Source organism: Martes martes (genome assembly GCF_963455335.1).
Source record: "Martes martes genome assembly, chromosome: 4".
Taxonomy (NCBI): domain Eukaryota; kingdom Metazoa; phylum Chordata; class Mammalia; order Carnivora; family Mustelidae; genus Martes; species Martes martes.
Genome location: NC_137891.1, coordinates 174773614 through 174794603, shown reverse-complemented (window position 1 = coordinate 174794603; position 20990 = coordinate 174773614). Strand labels below are relative to the sequence as shown.

At 39.5% G+C, this 20990-nt stretch overlaps 1 protein-coding gene across 2 annotated transcripts in view; it reads left to right on the top strand.

Moving 5' to 3' along the window:
* Nucleotides 1–1006: 1006 nt before the first annotated feature.
* The window catches only part of KDM1A (lysine demethylase 1A), a 59311-nt gene continuing 39327 nt past the window's right edge, over nt 1007–20990 (top strand). For both annotated transcript variants that reach the window (XM_080800929.1, XM_080800928.1), the window contains exons 1-2: nt 1007–1439; nt 8660–8825. In XM_080800929.1, coding sequence (XP_080657055.1) covers nt 1092–1439; nt 8660–8825 — 514 coding nt within the window. In that variant the 5' untranslated portion in view covers nt 1007–1091. The remainder of the gene's footprint in view (nt 1440–8659; nt 8826–20990) is intronic.

Sequence of the window (20990 nt, the reverse complement as noted above, 5' to 3'; positions counted from 1 at the left end):
TGACTGGATTCTATCACTAGAGATTAGTTTTACCAGTTCTTGAACTTCATGTAAATGGGATAATTTTTTGCAAAATTATAGTTTGAAGGGGTGCCCAGGTGGCTCAGTCAGGAAAGCATGTGACTCTTGAGTTCGACCCCACGTTGGGTGTAGAGATTACTTAAAAAAAATAATAAACTTAAAAGAAAATTATAGCTTGAAGAGAGAGATATATACAAAAGCAATTATAGTTGTGTTTAGTAAGTAGAAACAAGCTTGAAGAACACAAGTTGTTCCAGTGCTGGGTCACTAAAGGAATCTTGGAGGAATTAAAAAAACAAACCACCATCACCATCTGCAGCACTAGGAAGAATTAACCTGGAATAGAAAGAGGTGTTATATATGGAAGACAGGGAGTGCTAGTGGGAAGGAGGTCCAGACAGAAGGAAGCGCAGGAACACCACCCTGGAGGCAACAGCAATCCAGTTTGGACTCAAGCGTGGATTTCCTAACTTCTGTCCATTTTATTACCACGAAATTCATTCGCTCTCCAAGATTTCCCCAGTGCAAGCAGGACAATTACGAAACAATAAGATGACGTCCCAGTTGCGGTTCAATGTTTCCCCCTCACTAAACTGTAAACTCTTTGAAAGAAAAACTTCATAATTAAACCCTTGTCACGTAGTGAGCATTAATATTGGTCGAACTGACGAATGAATGAAAGAAAGAACGAACGAATTCACGGGTGTACGCGAGTCTCTGGAAGAAATGGTCGCCTTCGGAGGTGCAGTATGGCCCAGAAGCCCCAGGACCGGGAAGGTGCTGGGGCCGACTCCAAAGGCCAAGGCGACGCTCTAGGAGAGCATTGTGCTTCGTGCGGTGGTGTCGCTCTAGCCGCGAGGGCGCCGCTCTATGGCAGCCGGGGAAGGCGGGGCGGTGGGCGTCCCGGGCCTTTTTGTCCGGACGCGGCTGGAGCGCGCTCAGCGCGTGCGTACGCGGCGGCGGTTGGCAGCGAGCTCCCCGTGTGAAGTGAGGCAAGGCGAGGCGACTCCGGACCCACGGACCGACAGACCGAGCGGCCCCTCCGGCCGTCGGCGGCCAGGCGGCCAGAGATGTTGTCTGGGAAGAAGGCCGCGGCGGCGGCGGCGGCAGCCGCGGCGGCGGCCGGGACTGAGGCCGGCCCCGGGGCAGCGGGCGGCGCGGAGAACGGCTCCGAGGTGGCCGCGCCGCCCGCGGGCCTGTCGGGCACTGCCGAGTCCGGCCCGGGGGTGGCCGGGGAGCGCACTCCCCGCAAGAAAGAGCCTCCGCGGGCCTCGCCCCCCGGGGGCCTGGCGGAGCCGCCGGGGTCCGCCGGGCCTCAAGCCGGGCCTACCGTCGTGCCTGGATCTGCGACCCCCATGGAAACGGGAATCGCGGAGACTCCGGAGGGGCGACGGACCAGCCGGCGCAAGCGAGCGAAGGTGAGCCGCGACGCCGTCCCGCGCGCCTTAGCCCCGGGTGCCCGGCTCCCTCGAGGTTGCCAGCCCCCGGCCACCCCCACCTCCCCAGCCCGTCGGGTCTCCACCGCACCTCCCCACCAGCTGGGTGGGTGGGTGGCTGGGTGTGTGGGGTGAGGGAGGCGGAGGGCTCGCGCCGGCTGAATGCGCTCTTTGTGCGGGGACCCGGGCGTCTCGGGAAAGGGGCACCGGTGGGAGGGGTGGTAGACTGCTTACATCTGTACACCTTTTCTTTTCTGGGCTGGGAAACATGGCTCCCTGACGTGGAGTTCTGGCTGGCGTTGCTGGAGACAGGCACGGCTTGTTTGTCGGCAGATGTGTCTGGAGGCCCCCGGGCAGTGTTTAAGGAGTTTCAGCTGGGCGCGCGTTGAGGCTGTGGGGTAATGCTAAAGAAATGGCTTTAGCCATGGAGACGGAAAAGAACATTTTTTTAATTTTTTTTTTTAAGGCCTGCTGTGCGCTAGTTTTCCTCTTTTTATTCTCTCAACGATCTTTTGACATAGAATATTTACACATGAGGAAGCTGATGAGGAGAGCTGATGCCAGTTAGTCAAGGTGCAAAAATATATGGGAAGAAAAAGACTTGTCACCCGAACAGTGTGTACAGACAACAGCTGCCTCACATCTCCGGGCGGCAGATGCTGCGTTCAGGGCGTCACTAACATTTTATTTTTGCTAAACACCAGTGGGCAGGTATTGTTAGCCCCGCTTTAGGAAGTGAGTAAGCAGAGGCACACAGTGGAAGCAACTTGCCCAAAGTCGCACAACTAAGTCAGTGGTGGAACTGGAATCTAGGCTTAAGTTGTGAGAAGGTAGCCTCGGCCTCAGACAAAGGACCACATGGAACACCAGCTGTGCAGGGCCCTAAGGCAGAACTAGGGCATGGACTTTTTAGACTTGGGTGTTTTCTGGAGATTTATACTTTTAAAATAAATACTGAAAATCATGCAGTTCATATCGTTTATGCATATAACAAGTTTTCTGTCTGTATAGAATTTTTAAATGGATATGTCAAGTCTGTGTGCGAAGAGCTTCTTGAGAAGAGCATTAGCCAGACCGAGCCATCAGATTCAACTGCCCACTTGAGACATCTCTCCAAGAATAAAAACCCTTTGCTAAAAAAAGGAAAGGCTTTTGGGGGCTTTTATCAACGCATGGGTTAGAAAAGACACAGGTTGGAGACTCCCAGCTCTCAGAAATGAAATAGAGGGCAGAAGCCCAAGGGTTTTCTTTTTCTTTCTTTCTTTCTTTCTTTTTTTTTTTTTTTAAGATTTTATTTATTTATTTGACACAGAGAGAGATCACAAGTACACAGAGAGGGAGCGGGAAGCAGGCTCCCCGCTGAGCAGAGAGCCAATTCTGGGCTCCATCCCAGGACCCTGAGATCACGACAGGAGTCAAAGACAGAGGCTTAACCCACTGAGCCACCCATGAAAAGCGTTTTCATTTTACTATTTTAATAGGAAGTATGGCCAGAAACCATGTGTTTTTTTTTGTTTTTTTGGTGAATGATTTTTTTTTTTTAAGATTTTATTTATTTGGGGCGCTTGGGTGGCTCAGTGGGTTAAAGCCTCTGCCTTCGGCTCAGGTCATGATCCCAGGGTCCTGGGATCGAGCCCCACATCGGCTCCCTGCTTCCCCCCCCACCTCCCGCCTGCCTTTCTGCCTACAAATGATCTCTGTCAAATAAATAATAAATAAAAATCTTAAAAAAAAACAAAAAAGATTTTACTTATTTATTTGACAGGCAGAGATCACAAGGAGGCAGAGAGAGAGGAAGGGAAGCAGGCTCCCTGCTGAGTAGACAGGATGTGGGGCTCGATCCCAGGACCCTGGAATCATGACCTGAGCTAAAGGCAGAGGCTTTAACCCACTGAGCCACCCAGGCGCCCCGATAAGATATTTCTTAAAAACAGGTTTATTGGTGGGCACCTAGGTGGCTCAGTCGTTAAGCATCTGCCTTCGGCTCACGTCATGGTCCCAAGGGACTGGAATTGATCCCCGCATTGGGCTCCCTGTTCGTTGGGAAGCCTGCTTCTCCCTCTCCCACTCCCCCTGCTTGTATTCCCTCTATCACTGTCTCTCTCTCTGTCAAATAAGTAAATAAAATCTTTAAAAAAAAAAACAAAACAGGCTTATTGGGTTAAATCACACGATAAAATTTACCATTTTTAAGTTGTATAATTGAATGGTTTTTAGCATATATTCACAAAGTTATGTAACCACTACCATAGTCAGTTTTAATTTCGGGACATTTTCACCACTCTCAAAGACACCTGTACCACTGGCAATCATTCCCCATTCTCCCCAACCCCCACCCCTGGCAACCACTAATTTATGTCTGTATGCATTTGCCTCCATTTTATATAAACGAAATCAGACAATATGAGCCCTTTGTGTCATGCTTTAGTCTGTTTTCAAGATTCATCTATGTTGTAGTATTTCCATTTGGTATTTGATGGCTCTGTGGCATAATGATGTCCCGTTATATGGATATACCACATTTTGTTTCTCCATGTATCATTTTGATGGACATTTGGGTTTCCTCTTTTCAGCTGTTGTGAATAATGCTGCTGTGAACATTAGTGTACAGTTTCTGTGTGAACACAGGTTTTCAGTTCTCTTAGGTATATACTGGGGTGGAATTGCTGAGTCTTTTGGTATCTCAGCGTTTTTTTGTGTTTCACTTATTTAAATTCAGTTAACATATAGTGTATTATTAGTTTCAGATGTAGAATTCAGCAATTCGTCAGTTGCATATAACGTCCAGTGCTCATTACATCATGTGGCCTCTTTATATTTTTTTTTTTGTTTTGTTTTTGGCTTTTTTTTGTTGTTGTTTTCTTTTCTTTTAAAGATTTTATTTATTTATTTGACAGAGATCACAAGTAGGCAGAGAGGCAGGCAGAGAGAGAGAGGGGAAGCACGCTCCTTGCTGAGCAGAGAGCCCGATGCGGGGCTCGATCCCAGGACCCCGGGACCGTGACCTGAGCTGAAGGCAGAGGCTTTAACCCACTGAGCCGCCCAGGCGCTCCTATCATGTGCCCTCTTTAATGCCCATCACCCAGTTATCCCATCCCCCGCCCTTTTTAAAAAAGATTTTATTTGTTTGAGAGAGAGAGAAAGAAAGAGCATGGGAGGGGCCTAGGGAGAGGGATAAGTAGCCTCCCTGCTGACCAGGGATCCTGGTGGGGCGCTCATCCAAGGACCCCAGGATCATGACCTGAGCTGAAGACAGACGCTTAACGACTGAGCCACCCAGGCGCCCTGATACTGTCTTTTTAGTTATAGCCATTCTAGTGGGTATGAAGTGGCTTCTCATGATGGTTTTGATATGCATTTCCCTAATGACTGATGATACTGAACATCTTTTCTTATGCTTATTGGTCATTAGTTAGTTGTATATCTGTGATGAAATGTCTGTTCAGATCCTTGGCTTGTTTTTAAATTGGGTTGTATTTTTATATGGTGATTATGAAAGTTTTTTATTTTGATGTCCCAATTTATCTATTTTTCTTTTGTTCCTTTTGCTTCTGGGGTTATATACAAGAAACCATTGTCTAATCCCATGTCAAGAAGATCTGCTTCCATGTTTTCTCCTAAGCGTTTAGGTTTATTGGGTCTTTGATCATTTTGGAGTTAATTTTTTATATGGTATGAAGTAGGAGTTCAAATGCATTCTTTTTCATGTGGATATCCCCTTGTCCCAGCACATTTTATTGAAGACTATTTTCTCCCCCTTTGAATGTTTGGCACCCTCGTTGGTTGGCCATAAATGTAAAGGTTTATTTCTGGACCATCATTGCTGTCCCATTGAGGTGTATTTTTGTACTTATGCCAGTACCATATTGTCCTGATTACTGTGACTTTGTGTAATAAGTTTTGTGTGTGTGTGTGTGTGTGGAATAATAAGTTTTTTCTTTGTGAAATCAGGAAGTTTGATTTCTTCAACTTTGCTCTTTTTTTCAAGATTGTTTTGGGTATTCTGTGACCCTTGTATTTCCACATGAATTTTAGAATCAGTTTATCAGTTTCTGAAAAAAAGGCAACTGATATTCTGATTGGGATTGCCTTGAATCCGTAGATCAGTTTGGGACATATCATAAGACTTCTGTCTTTATAATTTTCCTGTGTTTAATTCCTGTTACACTGTTTTTCCATTGTGATTAGCTCTGAAACTCTAAAGAGAAAAGTGGGTTACCTGTTTATTTGGGGGAGCAACTAGGAAGTAAGGTACTAGGGAAACTGATCTATTCCTGGCCAGTCTTGGGAGCCAGAGGAAACAGACCTCAAGGTATAGAGTATGCATTAAAGGAGGAAAAAGCAAGCTGAGTCCAGTATAGACTGGCTTTGCCTCAAGAGTTCTGAGGTATATGCAGGGGGGTATATCTGTATGTAGAAATGTAGATTCAATAGGGGACACAGATACAGATGTTAAATATATAGTTATGTAACTAAGACAAGGTTCAGGGTATTGGAAGGGGTCCATGCATTTGGGAGATCCCTAAAGCTTAAGTTTCATTAGTTCCAGAATATAGTCACCTCTGACTGTGTATGCTAATATTATGACAAATATTTAAGGTTTGGATTTGTTAAGTTGGGTTGGGACTTTAGTTAGGAACTTCAGGGTTAGGACTTCAGGAATGGTGGCCTTCAACTGGGCCTTGAAAAACACAGAATTTAGAAAAATATTCGGAAAAGGAGTTAATTTTTCTCCCTATGATTCATTTTCCTCAGGAAAACAAACCGTACCTTGTAAGGTTTTTAGATTTAGATATAATGTAAACAAAGCACTTATTATGGTGTCTGGCTTAGAGTAAGATGCCCAGTAATTAAGTCCTACCAGTGGAGAAAGGTAGTGAAACATGCTTAATATATTCTGTGGTTTGAGAAGCAGCAGGGAGTCCAGAATGGACAGTTGAACATTGGGAACAAGGGGCAAATGAATTTAATTGAAAATGACATTTTTCTAGGAGCAAGATAAACTGGAAGGATCAGTAGTATTTAGGTTGTAGAGTCATGTCCAGGTTATAGAGAGAGCCAGACACTAAACCTGTGCTAGTCAATATGGTAACCAGTAGCCCATGTTACTAGTATGACTGAGGAAGCTGAGTTTTTCTTTTAAACTTGAATCACATGTTTAAGTGCTCAATAGCCACATGTGACTACTGCTGCCATATTGGAAGCACAGATCCACTGTCTCTTGATTTACCTGATAAGGACCAATAGTTTTTAACTAGAATTTCAGCTTCTAAGGGCAAGGAGACTTTTATTCATAATTGTTTTCTCTGTTGTGGCCATGTACTCAGTGTTCTGTATTTGATAGATGAAACTATTATTCATGTGTTATAAATAAGAATCTTAGAGTATGGATCAGAACTGTTTAATTTATCCTTAGTTTTTTGTTTCCATTTTCTGACACAATCCGTGTTACCACCCCTAGCCACCCACTCCCCTGCCTGACTGTATTCATGTCATTGAAAGAAAGAAGGTAAGGAGGGAGGGAGGGAAGGAAGAAAGAAAAGAAAAGAAAGAGGCAAATATAAAAGCCAGCCATATGGAGCTATTTCAAAGATATTTCAAAAATTAAAGTAGGTTACACTTGTAATCCGCAGGACTACTAATTTCAGAAACCAAATAAATTAGGTACGTTACATGTGGAAACCATAATGTCTTTGCTCTGTCTCCAGATCTAATGAATTTTTATTTCATTCATTTTATTGTTTCATTGAATCTGAAATAGAGAGCTGTTGTTGCTCTGGCTTCCTGGACTCTTTCTAGGGTCGGAGTTACAGTGACAGTTAGTGTTCTAAGGTTGATGACTATTTGTAATACCATATTATACATTCTGGCAAATAGATCCATTATAATCTTCCCTATCTTAAGTTGCTTTATCCCCAATAAGACCATCGCCAAGCTTGTTTCCTCTTTATACTTATTACCTAGTTCTCTCCTTTTATAACCAGAGTGTGAATTAGTAGTAAGACCTGTGGTCTCCATTTCTGTTTCACTTAATTTGTTGTAGTAAAGATTCTTTGCTTTCATCATTCAACTCTCTTAGGTCACTAGTTATTTTTTAAGCAAATGTACTTTTTCGTAGTTTTAATTTGGCTGCTGCCGTTTGCAGTTTTTATTAACTGCCATTTCTCCCCATTTGGTTTCTGGGATTTTGCTGTTCTACCATTCAATAGTAGAAGTACAGGCCTGGCCTGCCTGACAGGCTTTTGTTATTTTGGTTAACTGTTTTTTGTTTGTTTGTTTGTTTTAAGATTTTATTTATTTATTTGACAGAGAGAGAGATCACAAATAGGCAGAGAGGCAGGCAGAGAGAGGGGGAAGCAGGCTCCCTGCTGAGCAGAGAGCCCAATGCGATGTGGGGCTCGATCCCAGGACCCTGAGATCATGACCTGAGCTGAAGGCAGAGGCTTTAACCCACTGAGCCAACCCAGGTGCCCCTGTTTTTTTTTCTTAAGATTTTATTTATTTATTTGACAGAGATCACAAGTAGGCAGGAGGAAGCAGGCTCCCTGCTGAGCAGGGCCCCTGATGCAAGACTCATCCCAGGACCCTGAGATCATGACCTCAGCTGAAGGCAGAGGCTTTAACCCACCAAGCCACCCAGGCACCCCTGGTTAACTGTATTTTTGTCTCAGGGTTATTGTAGTCTTTGTTGAAACTTCAGTATGTGAACATGATGTATACATACATGTGAATACATAAGCACATACAGACATAACTATATACATACACATATTTTGAAAGAGTTCTCAGGAGTTGTAGAGAGCCTCAGATTCATCTAAATGTCAGTACTGTGATGTAAAATTGATAGATTAAGCTAAATCTGAACTGACACAAGATTGTTTCATGAGAGATTTTAGGGGTTTGGCTTTGTTTTGTTAGGTTTGTTTATTTATTTATGTAATCTCTACACCCAGCATTGGCTACGCCCAAACTCATGACCCTAAGATCAGCAGTCACGTGCTCTTGTGACTGAGCCAGCCAGGTACTCCGAGATTCTGTTTTTAATAGCTACCTATTATGAACTAGCTTGTTCCTTGTTATTTGCTTATTTCCCTTAAAATTTGAAGTTAAAAGGCAGTTCACATTCACTGACGGTTCCAAATGGAGTCTCTGGTTTTAGATGTTCACTGTATTTAGCTTTCCCTGGTGTAATCTCCATATAGGTAGAGTACAGAGAGATGGATGAAAGCTTGGCCAACCTCTCAGAAGATGAGTATTATTCAGAAGAAGAGAGAAATGCTAAAGCAGAGAAAGAAAAGAAGCTTCCCCCACCACCCCCTCAAGCCCCACCTGAGGAGGAAAACGAAAGCGAGCCTGAAGAACCATCTGGTGAGTTATAGTAACCAACTAGTTTTGTTTTATCTTGGAAATAAGAATAAATGGATTAATTCCTATTCCGCAGTGTTGTTTATGTCTTTATCTTCGGTTTATAGTCTGTTGGCCGTGTGTGTCTGTAGTGTATGTATGTATGTATTTTTACACGCACACTTTTATACATATACAGTGGTACTGACATTTTATGTGTGTGTACACATGTAGAAGGAAAGTAAAAGATGGGGATTGAAGGGTAGTGACAGTATAAGGCACTTGGAAGTTGGAGAAATAAACAATTCGAGAAAACATACAGAAAGCCAAATCTAAAGACCAAACCCCTCAGATTTATCTCTGATTCAGAATTTGTAGATTATTCTGATCAAATTATGCATTTACCACATAGTTAGATACTTTCTGATAAAACCTTCAGAGTGGGGATCAGTTTTGAGAACAATTTCCTGGTGAACAAATGTTAAAATACATTATAAAGTCGAGAAGAAAAGGACTAAGTGGCTTTTCAAGTGGCCATTCAAAGGAATGGTAGAAGAAAAGGTTATGAAGAGATTCTAAACTGAGTCCTCCTATGACAGTGGAAGGATTATTGGGGCCTGTGGTACTGGTTTCAGAGCTTCAAACATCTTCGAAGAATTCTCACTAACATCCCCCGAGACTAAGTCCTACTGAGGATACCCAGACCAAGTAGGGGTACACTTCTGGTTTGGAGAGACCAAACAAAAGCAGAATCTTAATTAATTTTTTAAATCTTCTGTCCTTAATGGCATTTCATTAACTTCTTGATTCTGAGTTTTTACTGAGTTCTTCTTAACGTTCTTTTTGTATTTCTAATAGATCCAGGCTCATTTATCTCTCGAATTCTTCTAGTCCTGCATCTTTTAAAAACAAAATGTTTGTTTCAGATCCTGTCTGCTGTGTCTTACATGACTTTCATAGGTATCCAGATAGAGACAATATTTAATTTGAGGAATTTTATCTTTTGTTTTAGTTTTTGGAGGGCTGTTCTCCCCTGTGAAGTCATATAAATCACCAGATGTTACTATTTTTTTAAAAAAAGGATTCTTACTGATGTATCACTTGAGAGAATTACAGGTCAGGTGTTAATTTATATTTAGATTTATAACTTACCAAACAGATTCTGGCCGAAACTCTCAAAAATTAAAATTTATAATTTCAGTAATTATTGTAAAATGTAATAAAAACATGGTTTGAAAACATTTAAAGAAGATGATTAGATTCTGGGTTCAATTTATCTCAGGAATCAAGGGTTTTCTAAGAATGGTTTCCCTAAAACTTTGTTAAAATGACTTCTTGGGGAATTACTGGCAGTGATCTGTTACCTCTGGGACTGTTGTCCCTGAGGCAAATGTAGTCTTCACACCGCAAAACACCACCTCTCTTTTTGTTGATTTTTTTTTTCTTTCTAGTCTTTTATATTTAGCTCTCATCCCTTCTTTCTGTCCTTGCCTTCAACTTCTCCCTTGATTCTCTATTCCTTTTTCTTCTGTATTCTTCTGTGATTCTTGCCTTTCTTTTCTTCTACCTTTGCTGTGGACTTAACTGATGAATGAGGTATATGGGGATAAGCCTTGATATCTGTCATAGTTCAAGAGGCTTCTGATTTCTTGGCTCTGAGTGTTCTTCAGTATGTGATTGGATAGTTTAGATGCTGCTCACCCTTTTGGTGTGTGGGTAGTTGTCAGTCTCCAGTGAACAACTAACTGACTTACGCTTTCTTGTTCCTCTGAACGTTTTAAACCTGGTGTTGATATTTTCTTTTTCATGAAAAAGAAAAAGGTTTTTTATATTGTTTTTATATGTTTGTTTTTCCATTAATGTAGAATGTAGTGCTGTTGCTACAAGAAGTAAATATCTTATTAAAAGAGATTAAGGATTTGGGGAACCATCTTTATGCTATTAGGTTGTGGTTAGATTTTCATCCAGTGGTTTAAATAAGTTATCTTAGTATTTTGGGGGAAAGTTGAGCTTTAGACTATCTTCAGTGCTCAGAGATGTGTTGATAACAGCCAAAACTTGCAATATATTATTCGTGATTATGAAAATAAAGTTATTTTTCCTTTAAAACAATTTGAAATTTAAAAAAAGGTTTCCAGGGTGAATTAGGGAAGTATTTTCCTCAGAAAAGTAGTGGCAACCTACTGGCCTATTTAATTTAGAAATAAATTGGGCCCTATTAGTGAATCATAAAATACTGTCAAGTAAGTTCAGGAGTTTAAAAGCTGTCCAGGGTTTCCAAATCTCTTGTCTTATCAGAACCAGCTCTTTCACTTGAGCTTTCATTCAAAGATTGAATAGAACCATTGTCATATGGGTATCTTAAAATCTTTGAGAGAAGACGTGGGTCTCATTCTTTACCAAATATTTTTACCTTAATCATTTTAGGTAGTAACGAGGAAGTTACTTACTCTTTCTATAAGTATAAAGATATAAAACCTTATATAAGTAAGGTTTGAATACATTGCATTTTTACCAATTTTTAAGTTTGCTTAGAAAATTTTGCTTGGCTTTCCACAGTGTTATTCTTAAGAATAAAAATTTTTTTTTAGCGCTAGGTATTCCAAAGTCTGTTGGGTTAGACGGTATTACTGGGGAAGATTCCTTTAGGAGAATTCTGAAGGAGGCCAGAAATGAAGGTTGGAGCCTTTGTTACCAGGCTAAGGAATTTGAACTGTGTGTCCTTTAAACACTGGGAGGATCTGGCTGGGGTAGCACTGAGGTATTTTGTATTTTGAGTGAGAGGCATTGTACCAAAATACTTTTTTGGGAAAAATGAATCTGATATGGTCTCTAAGAGTGAACTAAAGGAGTAAAGACTGGCTTGGAGAGATGATTTAGGTTGTTTTGATAATCAAGTTTAGTGAGTTCTGGTCAATGGAAAAATGTTCTCAATATGAAAGTTGAATTTTTATGGTAACAAGGTGTTTGGGTTTTTTGTTTGTTTGGATTTATGTAATTGGAAAGAAGTTTTGTTGTGGCTTAAAAATTATTTTTAGATTTGTCTGTTTTTGATGACAACTGGATGTGGCTTGTAGTCTGTGGTAGTTACATGAGTAAATAATGTATTTTTCATACTAAGTATTGCTGCTTATATTTAAAATTAAAATGATTTGTTTTCCTAAACATTTCCGTGTATTTTTATATTTACTGTACACATCCAAATGTATTTGTTTTAACAAATGATGCGTTTATTTGGTTTCCTAGTACTTCTTCTATTAAGATAAAAAGATAAAATTTTCTTAAAGTCATGCCAACTAAACTTGAAAAGTTTTTGGAATTGAGTAGTTATTAGTAGTGTCACAGAGTAGTGGAGCATCTGTAAAACAGAGTAAAAATCTCTGTTGGATTTTACTGGTTTAGAATAATACCCCTGTTAAAGTAATCTTCTGTTAGAGAATTGCTTTTTTTCCTTTCTTGGTTCAGTTTGTACCCTGTGTGCCATTGATTCTTCAAAGAGGTTTTACATATTAATGGTTTGCTAGCACTTAGCTTTTTTATTTTCATACAAAAACATTTTTTTCCCTCACTCCGTTGCCTTACAATAGTTGAACATTTTTAGAAAAGTTTTAGTAGTTTCTGAATTTAAATTTTGTGTAGGATAGCTGTTTAGGAACTCTGGTTTGGAAAAATATCTGGGATTAGAAGTAGCTTAGTTGTGTAAAGCTTAAGACTTATGGAAACTTAGGGACGCCTGGGTGGCTCAGTGGGTTAAGCCTCTGCCTTCCTCTCAGGGCATGATCTCAGGGTCCTGGGATCAAGCCCGCAGAGCTCCCATGGGGCTCTCTGCTCGGCAGGGAGCCTGCTTCCCTCTCTCTCTCTGCGTGCCTTTCTGTCTACTTGTGATCTCTCTCTGTCAGATAAATAAAATACTTAAAAAAAAAAAAGACTTATGGAAACTTGCTTTAAAATAATAAAATGAAATTTGAAATGGGCTATTAAAATGCTTTTCTCAAGATTTCTTCAAGTTAATGAATTTCAGAGATAATTCAAGTTAATGAATTTCAGAGATATCAGAAGTATGTTTAAAAATACATAAAAGCAGGTGCATGTGTCTCATGTACCATTTTTCTTTTTCTTTTTCTTTTTTTTTTTTTTAAGATTTTTATTTATTTATTTGACAGAGATCACAAGTAGGCAGAGAGGCAGGCAGAGAGAGAGGAGGAAGCAGGCTCCCTGCTGAGCAGATCCCAAGACCCTGGGATCATGACCTGAGCCGAAGGCAGAGGCTTTAACCCACTGAGGCACTCAGGCGCCCCTCATGTACCATTTTTCTAAATCGGTGATGTGCTCTTTACTGTAATGAAGCTCCATCAAATCATTGGTTAATTTTGTTAGATATGGTTAGCTGATTGATGACAGCTCTGTATAATAATCTATTTTATTGATTCTATTGAATGACTGTAGGAAGAATCACTTCATCTCCTTATTTATATTCTTTTAAGAATATATAAGAATTCTTTTTTTTTTTTTTTAAAGATCTTATTTATTTATTTGACAGACAGGCAGGCAGAGAGAGAGAGGGGAAGCAGACTCCCTGCTGAGCAGATCCCAGGACCCTGAGATCATGACCTGAGCTGAAGGCAGAGGCTTAACCCACTGAGCCTGACCCCAAGAATATATAGGAATTCTTATAAGAATGTAAACAAAGGAAAGTACCTGGTCTGTGTTATGCATGGTAATTATGGATGTGTATATGTGGTATGTGTGTTTGAAAGAGATGTAGACTGTTAGATTACAAAAATCATTGATGTGAGAGATTGGTATGACCAAAAAAATTGGTGGTTTTTAATAATTTTGGGACCCTGTTCATGTAATACTTATACTGTAGGTTGAAAGAATATTTTTAAAAAATACATGAAAGGAGATGCAACATGAATTAGTAAAAGTACCAGATAACAGAAAATATACAAAATATGTGTGTATGGATAGAAGAATTTAGTTTAAAATGCAATTAAATGTGATCACAAATACTATTATAGTGAAAATATTTATGACAAAAGATTGATGACTAAATACTTTATTTTTTTTTTTTTAAAGATTTATTTATTTATTTATTTGACAGACAGAGATTACAAGTAGGCAGAGAGGCAGGCAGAGAGAGAGGAGGAAGCAGGCTCCCTGCTGAGCAGAGAGCCCGATGCAGGGCTTGATCCCAGGACCCTGGGATCATGACCTGAGCCGAAGGCAGAGGCTTAACCCACTGAGCCACCCAGGCGCCCCGACTAAATACTTTATGACTTGATTATTCAGTATAGCAAAAATCTAAAAGGCAGAATCTTTTGGACTAGTCTTTAGAACTTAGTATAATAGAATTTGACCAGAAAAGAGTTGAAGATGAATTTCCTTACTTTAAAAGAAAAGAAAATAGTGGTCCTAATATTTGTGTAATGGCCCTTATATTTTTATAGTTCTTTGTTCTTAGGATCCTGTTTGAGGCAGTTGTACTGATAATAGTAGAAGTCCTGGGTTTGGTTGGCAGCATGGATAGTTATGGTCAGTGTTCAGTGAATAATTTAATTTATTGTGCCATAACTATTTTCAGGTGGCTTCTCCCAGGCTTTCTCTTGATTTCCCTTGCCATGCCTTCAAGTACAGTCAGATAGCAGGAATAGCTTTCAGATTTCATGAGAATGGATTCAGGTGACCTCCATGGGGAGGATTGTAGAGTTCTGTTACATCCCTATACCCAGCAGGAGACCCTCTTTTGTGGATTTACTAGAAGTTGCTAGAAATTCATTCCTAACAGAGTTGTTTATGTTGCCATTTTGTCCTGCTTGTGTCAAGTAAGTGCCTGAAAATCCTGTGAGTTCTCATTATATGAAGTATGGTGCATACGTTTAGAAAGCAGACCTAGGAGTAATTTTCTTGCATAGCATCATTTCAGTGTTCTGATTTGGAATTGTGCCCCAGAATAATTTACTGGAGAGCTAAGTATAAAAAGTCACAGGCTGAAAAGGTGTAATCTAGGTTAATTCAAAATTTTTATATTTTGAGAGGTAACTAAAAATGGGTCAAGATATATATCACTATGCAACACATGGTCCCCACTCACAGATAATTTATGGCCTGGTATGAGTTATAAATGCATACATAAATCCAGTAGAAGGTGAAATAACTCTGAAATATCACATTTTAGTATAAACATTTGGAGGGACTTACAGGCAGAAAGAGTGGAAGGGAAATAAGTCTTCCTAAATCCTTGGCTTAATGGAAGAATTTTTTAAGAAGCAGTGTGGAAAGAATTTTTTTTTTTTTTTAATTTTATTTTTAAGTAATCTGTACACCCAGCACGGGGCTTGAACTCACAGCCTCCAGATTGAGAGTCAGGAAATGAAAAAAAAGAGAGAGAGAGAGACATTTTCTACACAAAGTAAAATTGCCCCAAATTTGGCAGTTCCTCATTTACTTTATTCTACACATTAATTGTAAAACTACGGTGCTTTGTTCCAGGTGTGGTGCTGGGTTCTGAGAGTTCAGAGCTGAAGACTGGGTCTTCCTGCAAAGAATTCATAGTCCACTTTAGGTTTACGGGTTTAATATTTGGCTACAATGAAGAAACAGTACAGTAAACGTGTATTCAAAGTATGGTGAGAATCCAGAAGTAGTTTTTAAATGTTTTTCCTAAAATTGGATTTTGGAAGTTTTATATTAAACATGAAGGAATTCAATTAGGCCCTTATGAAGCAGTTAATATCCTTGATTTTTAATGTTTACTGCTTTTGGCTGATAACCATTGAATCAGATGCTACCAGTTTTATGTTCTTTCTTTAACAGATTGAGCTGCTTTTCTTAATGATTCCATTTCACTCATTGTTTTGTTTTTTATTAAGACAAAATGGTAGTTTGGTTAGCTGACAACTTTATTTGTATAATTTCCTTGAGTTCTTTTTGCTACCATCCTTTATTTGGTGTGGTCGTGGTGTACCAGAAGAATAGGGTACTTGGTCTGTGAGGACTTGCTCATCTGCAAAATGGGGCTTGGTCTGGGGATCAAAAGAGAATTCCACCTTTGTGTATTTATTAAACACAGAGTTGAACTAGGAATAGCCTGGATTGATGTCTTATTCAGGAAAAAATGAGGGTTGGTTGACACCTTATCACTTTTGGAAACTGGAAAGTATTTGTGGTAACCCATTTTCAGTAACATGTCACTTGCAAAGTCATTTAAGCTTTTATGTGTTAAATCATAGGAAGAATGGCAAATCTTGGTACTTTCCTAATATAAATTTTCTTTCCTCAGAGTAACCTAATCAAAATCCATATATCAAATATTGAGATAAGCTAATGTTAACATTTTTGCAGTATTTCCTCATCACAGAGGTCTTAAACATTTGAAGATAGAGTGGTGTTTTTGCTTTTGTTTGTTTTTTTTGCATCTTCTGATATGTGAAAGTAGAAGAACACTTGTGATTAATAAATGCCTAAGAAGTTGTATCTTCCTCGTAGCAGTGTAGACTCAAATCATATTGAGGATGGGAAGAGCCCCTAATCATGACCTGAGAAGATGTAGAGATAGCTAACATTCTGAAAAACTTACTTGAGCAGGAAAAAGGGATTCTTTTGTTGGAATTCTTTCGTGGTTATCATCAGTTATGAAAAGTTACTATGGTTCTTTTAATAGGTCCAGGGTAAACTTCCGTATTGGCCTTTTTAGAAACAGGTGAAGACTGCCTGGCTGGCTCAGTCAGAAGAGTGTGCGACTCTTGATCTCTGAGTTGTGACTTTGAGCCCCACGTGGGTGTAGAGATTACATACGATATGTAAACAAACTAACTTTAAAAAAAAGTAAGCTTTGTTGTTAATTACTCAAACTCACTTTAAGCTTGGTAGTTAAGCAGTAACAGCATGTAAATTGTAGACTTTGTCTGGAACATTTTGAAAAGTGAACTACAAACCAAGATTTTACAACAAAATAGGTGAGGAAAATCCTACGGAATGTGGAAGGAAACAGTATGTTAAAAAAGTTAATTCTTCCCATTGGCTTCTAAAATCTTTGTTTTCCTCTTTGGCTTATTAGGGCTTTTACTTTGTATAGGGTTTCTGCTACTGAGTTTCTCACTTCTGCCCCATTGTTGTCTTTTGGTGCAAATCAGCAGAACTACTGCTCCTCCTGGGGGCAAAATGAGAAAATTTTAGGCCCGCTTCTCCCTCAAGCAACACCCATTTTCTTGCATTCTAGACCTTATTGACAGTGTAACCTTAAGATTGTTGTTTTAGTTGGAATCCTTAGATTCCATTCATTCTGGATAATTTTGTTGGAAAGTATTGATCAGTGTTAGCTGTGTTAAAATGCCTCTGATGTGCTTCAAAGGGAACACCTGAGGCTTTTCCTTCAGGCTAGTTTTAACTACCTCTGTGAGCCCAGTTCATTTCCCTTTGCATTTCTTTGAACTGCAAAGATCTGTAGATCTTTAAAGATTTTATTTATTTTATTTATTTGACAGACAGTGATCACAAGTAGGCAGAGAGGCAGGCAGAGAGGGGGCGTGGTGGGGAAGCAGGCTCCCTGCCGAGTAGAGAGCCCGATATGATGCGGGGCTGGATCCCAGGACTCTGGGATCATGACCTGAGCCAAAGGCAGAGGCTTAACCCACTGAGCCACACCCAGGCGCCCCTTGACCAAGGATGTTTTTAAAGCTACCTTTCACTACGGAGAGGACTAGAAGGCAGCATGAAGTGGAGGCAGTTACCAATAACTCACTACCTTTCAATTATTTTAACTTTTTCTTATTGTCTATGTTGACCAGTTCCTCTTTGAAGCTGTGACTTTGCTTTTGAGATTAGTCCTACATTTACAACTGATTCAAACTCTCTGAGCCTATTACTATTATTTATTATTATTATTATTATTTTTAATTTTTGTTTGTCGGAAAGAGAGAGCATGAGAACACAAGCAGGGGGAGCAGCAGGCAGAGGGAGAAGCAGGGTCCCTGCTAAGCAAGGAGCCTCATGTGGGACTCCATCCCAGGACCCTGGGATCATGACCTGAGCTGAGGGCAGACAATCAACTGAGCCACCCAGGCATCCTTCTCTGACCGCATTATTATCTCCATGTTATTTTAAAGTTTTGACCCCATCCTAACTTTGGAATTCTAGTCTTTTTTCTTTTCTTTTCTTTTCTTCTTTTTTTAAGATTTATTTATTTATTTGGCGGGGTCGGGGGAGGAGAAGAGAGAGAGAAACCTCTGAGCCTGACATGGGGCTTGATCTCAGAACCCTAAGATCATAACCTGAGGCAAAATCAAGAGTCAGCTGCTTAACCAACTGTGCCAACCAGGTGCCCCTGGAGTCTAGTCTTTAATTACTTTAAAGACTAAGTAATTAAGTAAAGAGTATTTCTTTTTAATTTAGTTTGCCTGAATTTTCCCTAAATTTCCCATTTTGTCCATTGTATTACCATTCTTGAACTTTTAAAACCTTGGAGTCATCTTTACCCTTTGATCAAGTCTGTTTTAAAGTCCTGTATGTTCCTGTGAACAGCTTCTTTGATTTGCTGTGCCTTATGCATTTTCATTGTTACCTTTTTATTCTAGTGAATTTCACTTCATATCTAAATTATTTAAACAGCCTTTCAATTGGCTCTCCTTTATCTAGGTCACCTTTTCCCTGTGATCCATCTGGTACAAAGTGACCACATTAGATTAATTAAAATATCACTTGTTTTGCTGCTTTTTCCTGTGACAGATCATACAGTTCTGCCCCATTACTATTAAGATCAAGTTTAGGTTTTGGCACTGAAAGTGGGCCATTTTACCTATCCTGCTCTTCCACATCTGCAAGTACTGTGTGGTTCTCTATACATTCCCTGTCTGTGCTTTTCTTCTTGCTTTTTTAAGTGTTCTGGACCATGCTGGTGGTTTTTGCCAAATCTCTGGATTTGTTCAGAAAAGCTTTCTTGATTCCTCAAGTCTGTGTTCGCTTCTTGTTTCCCTAAAAAATAAAGTTTCTTTCTGGATATTTTTCATCTTTCCCCAATTAGATTATAAGCCCTTTGAAAATAGGTACTTAATGTGTTCAACTTTCTACTTGTGCTCAGCTGTTTTGGAATAGGTATTTGGTGAACACTGAATTAGTGAGATTATTTAAAACATAAACTAAAACTGAAGTGTTAATAGAGTGGAAACTTATGTGTTCAAAGATGATTTAAACTTTCAAGGTTGTTTTTTTTTCCTCTGCTAATTTGTCAGGTTTAAGTGAAACCATTAGCTTGGCAGTCACTTTTATTCTATAAGTTTGTACAATTTTGATTAAATTTTGGTAAGTTGATTTTCTGTTTAAAAATCATTGCTTCCCAGAAGACTTAGAAGTTTCTCAAATTGTCTACAAAAGTTATTGATTTGAGTGTGATTTCAACAAACTGAAGTCAAAATGTGAATCTGTTGGTCAGTGTGTTCCTGGGAACAGCACATCAGTGATCCTGTCCTTCGTGCTTGTCAGATGAAAATATGTGAAAGACATCATAGATTTCCTTTTAAGATGTTGGAAGAGTGATCTGCTAGGGATCTGAATCAAGATGAGAAAGCATCCAGTAGTGTGACTGTAACTAAAATACTTCACTATTCTTCAATAATGATCTACCAGGTCTGTGGGAGGTTTATTAGAGAGCAGCTGAAAGGCTGCTATGTAAGCTAAACCAAAGATTTTATTTTCAACTTGTAGAAGATATGCACAAATACAGGTATTAAGGGTATGTACTTCAAATTTGAGGAGTGTGTGTGTGGTGGGAATGAAAACAAAAGGTCTCCTGCGCAGTAGTGCCAAAATCAAGGTGATATGAAAGAGTTGCTTTTGTGTATTTTCATTTTCTATCTTGAATTTGAGCTCATGTAGGATAATAACTATACTTGCCTGCTGTTCCTTGTCCTTGTGCCACTGTCAGAAGCAGAGTCCCAGGCCAGAAGGACCCAAAGAACAAGTGAATATGGCATCTTATATATTCTAATCAGAGGCAATCCTGGATGGAAAGTTAGCTGCAAACATTTGTATGTGTGTTGTTTTTAAGAAGATGATGGAGGACTTGGTCTGGAATACCACTAATAAAGATGATGCTGTTATCTGTCTTTGGAGAAGTAGGCACCCTCCAAATACTGGAGTATTATGATTAGAAAGTAGCGATCTTATCTCTAAACGTACATCAAGTTAAGAGACACATTGTTTCTTTACTTAATTATAAGCACTTTTTGTTTTGTTTCTCATCATTTCTTGCATGTTTATATCACCTATTTGGTTTTCTCCTATTTCTCTGTTTATGCAGTACTTTGGAGTTTCATTTCTATTTTGACTTTATGCTGTTAAAAGGGATCCCTTTTAAAAAACCATTGCAGGAAAAAAAACACCTTTGCAGGGTATTGAATATTTTTCATATTACTCTTACATATTTTTATCGAAGAACAGTATCTGAGTTTTGTTCCTTTTTTCAAAAGCAGAAGTCAAAAAAGACCTCCCTATCTTGTAAAAGAGCAACGTTGTTAAGCTTTTGAGCACAGTAGTCAGGCTTAAGAAATCTACATTTGTATGGAATTTTTGTCTAAAGACTGTGACAGTAAACAGCCAAGGGCTACCTGTAGGTTAAAATAAATTATTTTAACATATTCTATGACATATAGTGGGGGAAGAAAGCAAATGAGAGAAATAGGAAGGATAAAATAATTCAGGACTTAATGGCTAGCTTGAAAGTGGTGTTTGTTTTTATTTTTAGAAGTGGTGAGATGCCTTCCTTATAGGAGACTGTAGCTTTCATTCTTTGCCAGCTGGGCTACATAATATGAGAGAGTCAGGAGCTATATTGTTCATAGTGCTTAAATGTTATTCTTGGAAACTGTATTTATTTTATTTTTCTGAGCCTCTCTCTCCCTGCCGGCATAAAGATTTTATTTGAGAGTGAGGGAGTGAGAGAGAGCACAAGCAGCGGGGAGGGGCAAATGGAGAGGGAGGAGACTCCCCATGAGCAGGGAGCTGGGTGTGGGACTTGATCCCAGGACCCTTAACTGACTGAGCCACCCAGGCGCCCACCTCTCCCCCTTTTTAAAATACGATTCAACTTTTGGTCTAGGGTGGTTCTGTTTGGAATCAAACAGAACAATGACAGCTTCTAAAAAAATAAAAATCTGTAAGATTTTTTTATGAATAAATCTAGAAGTTAAAAAG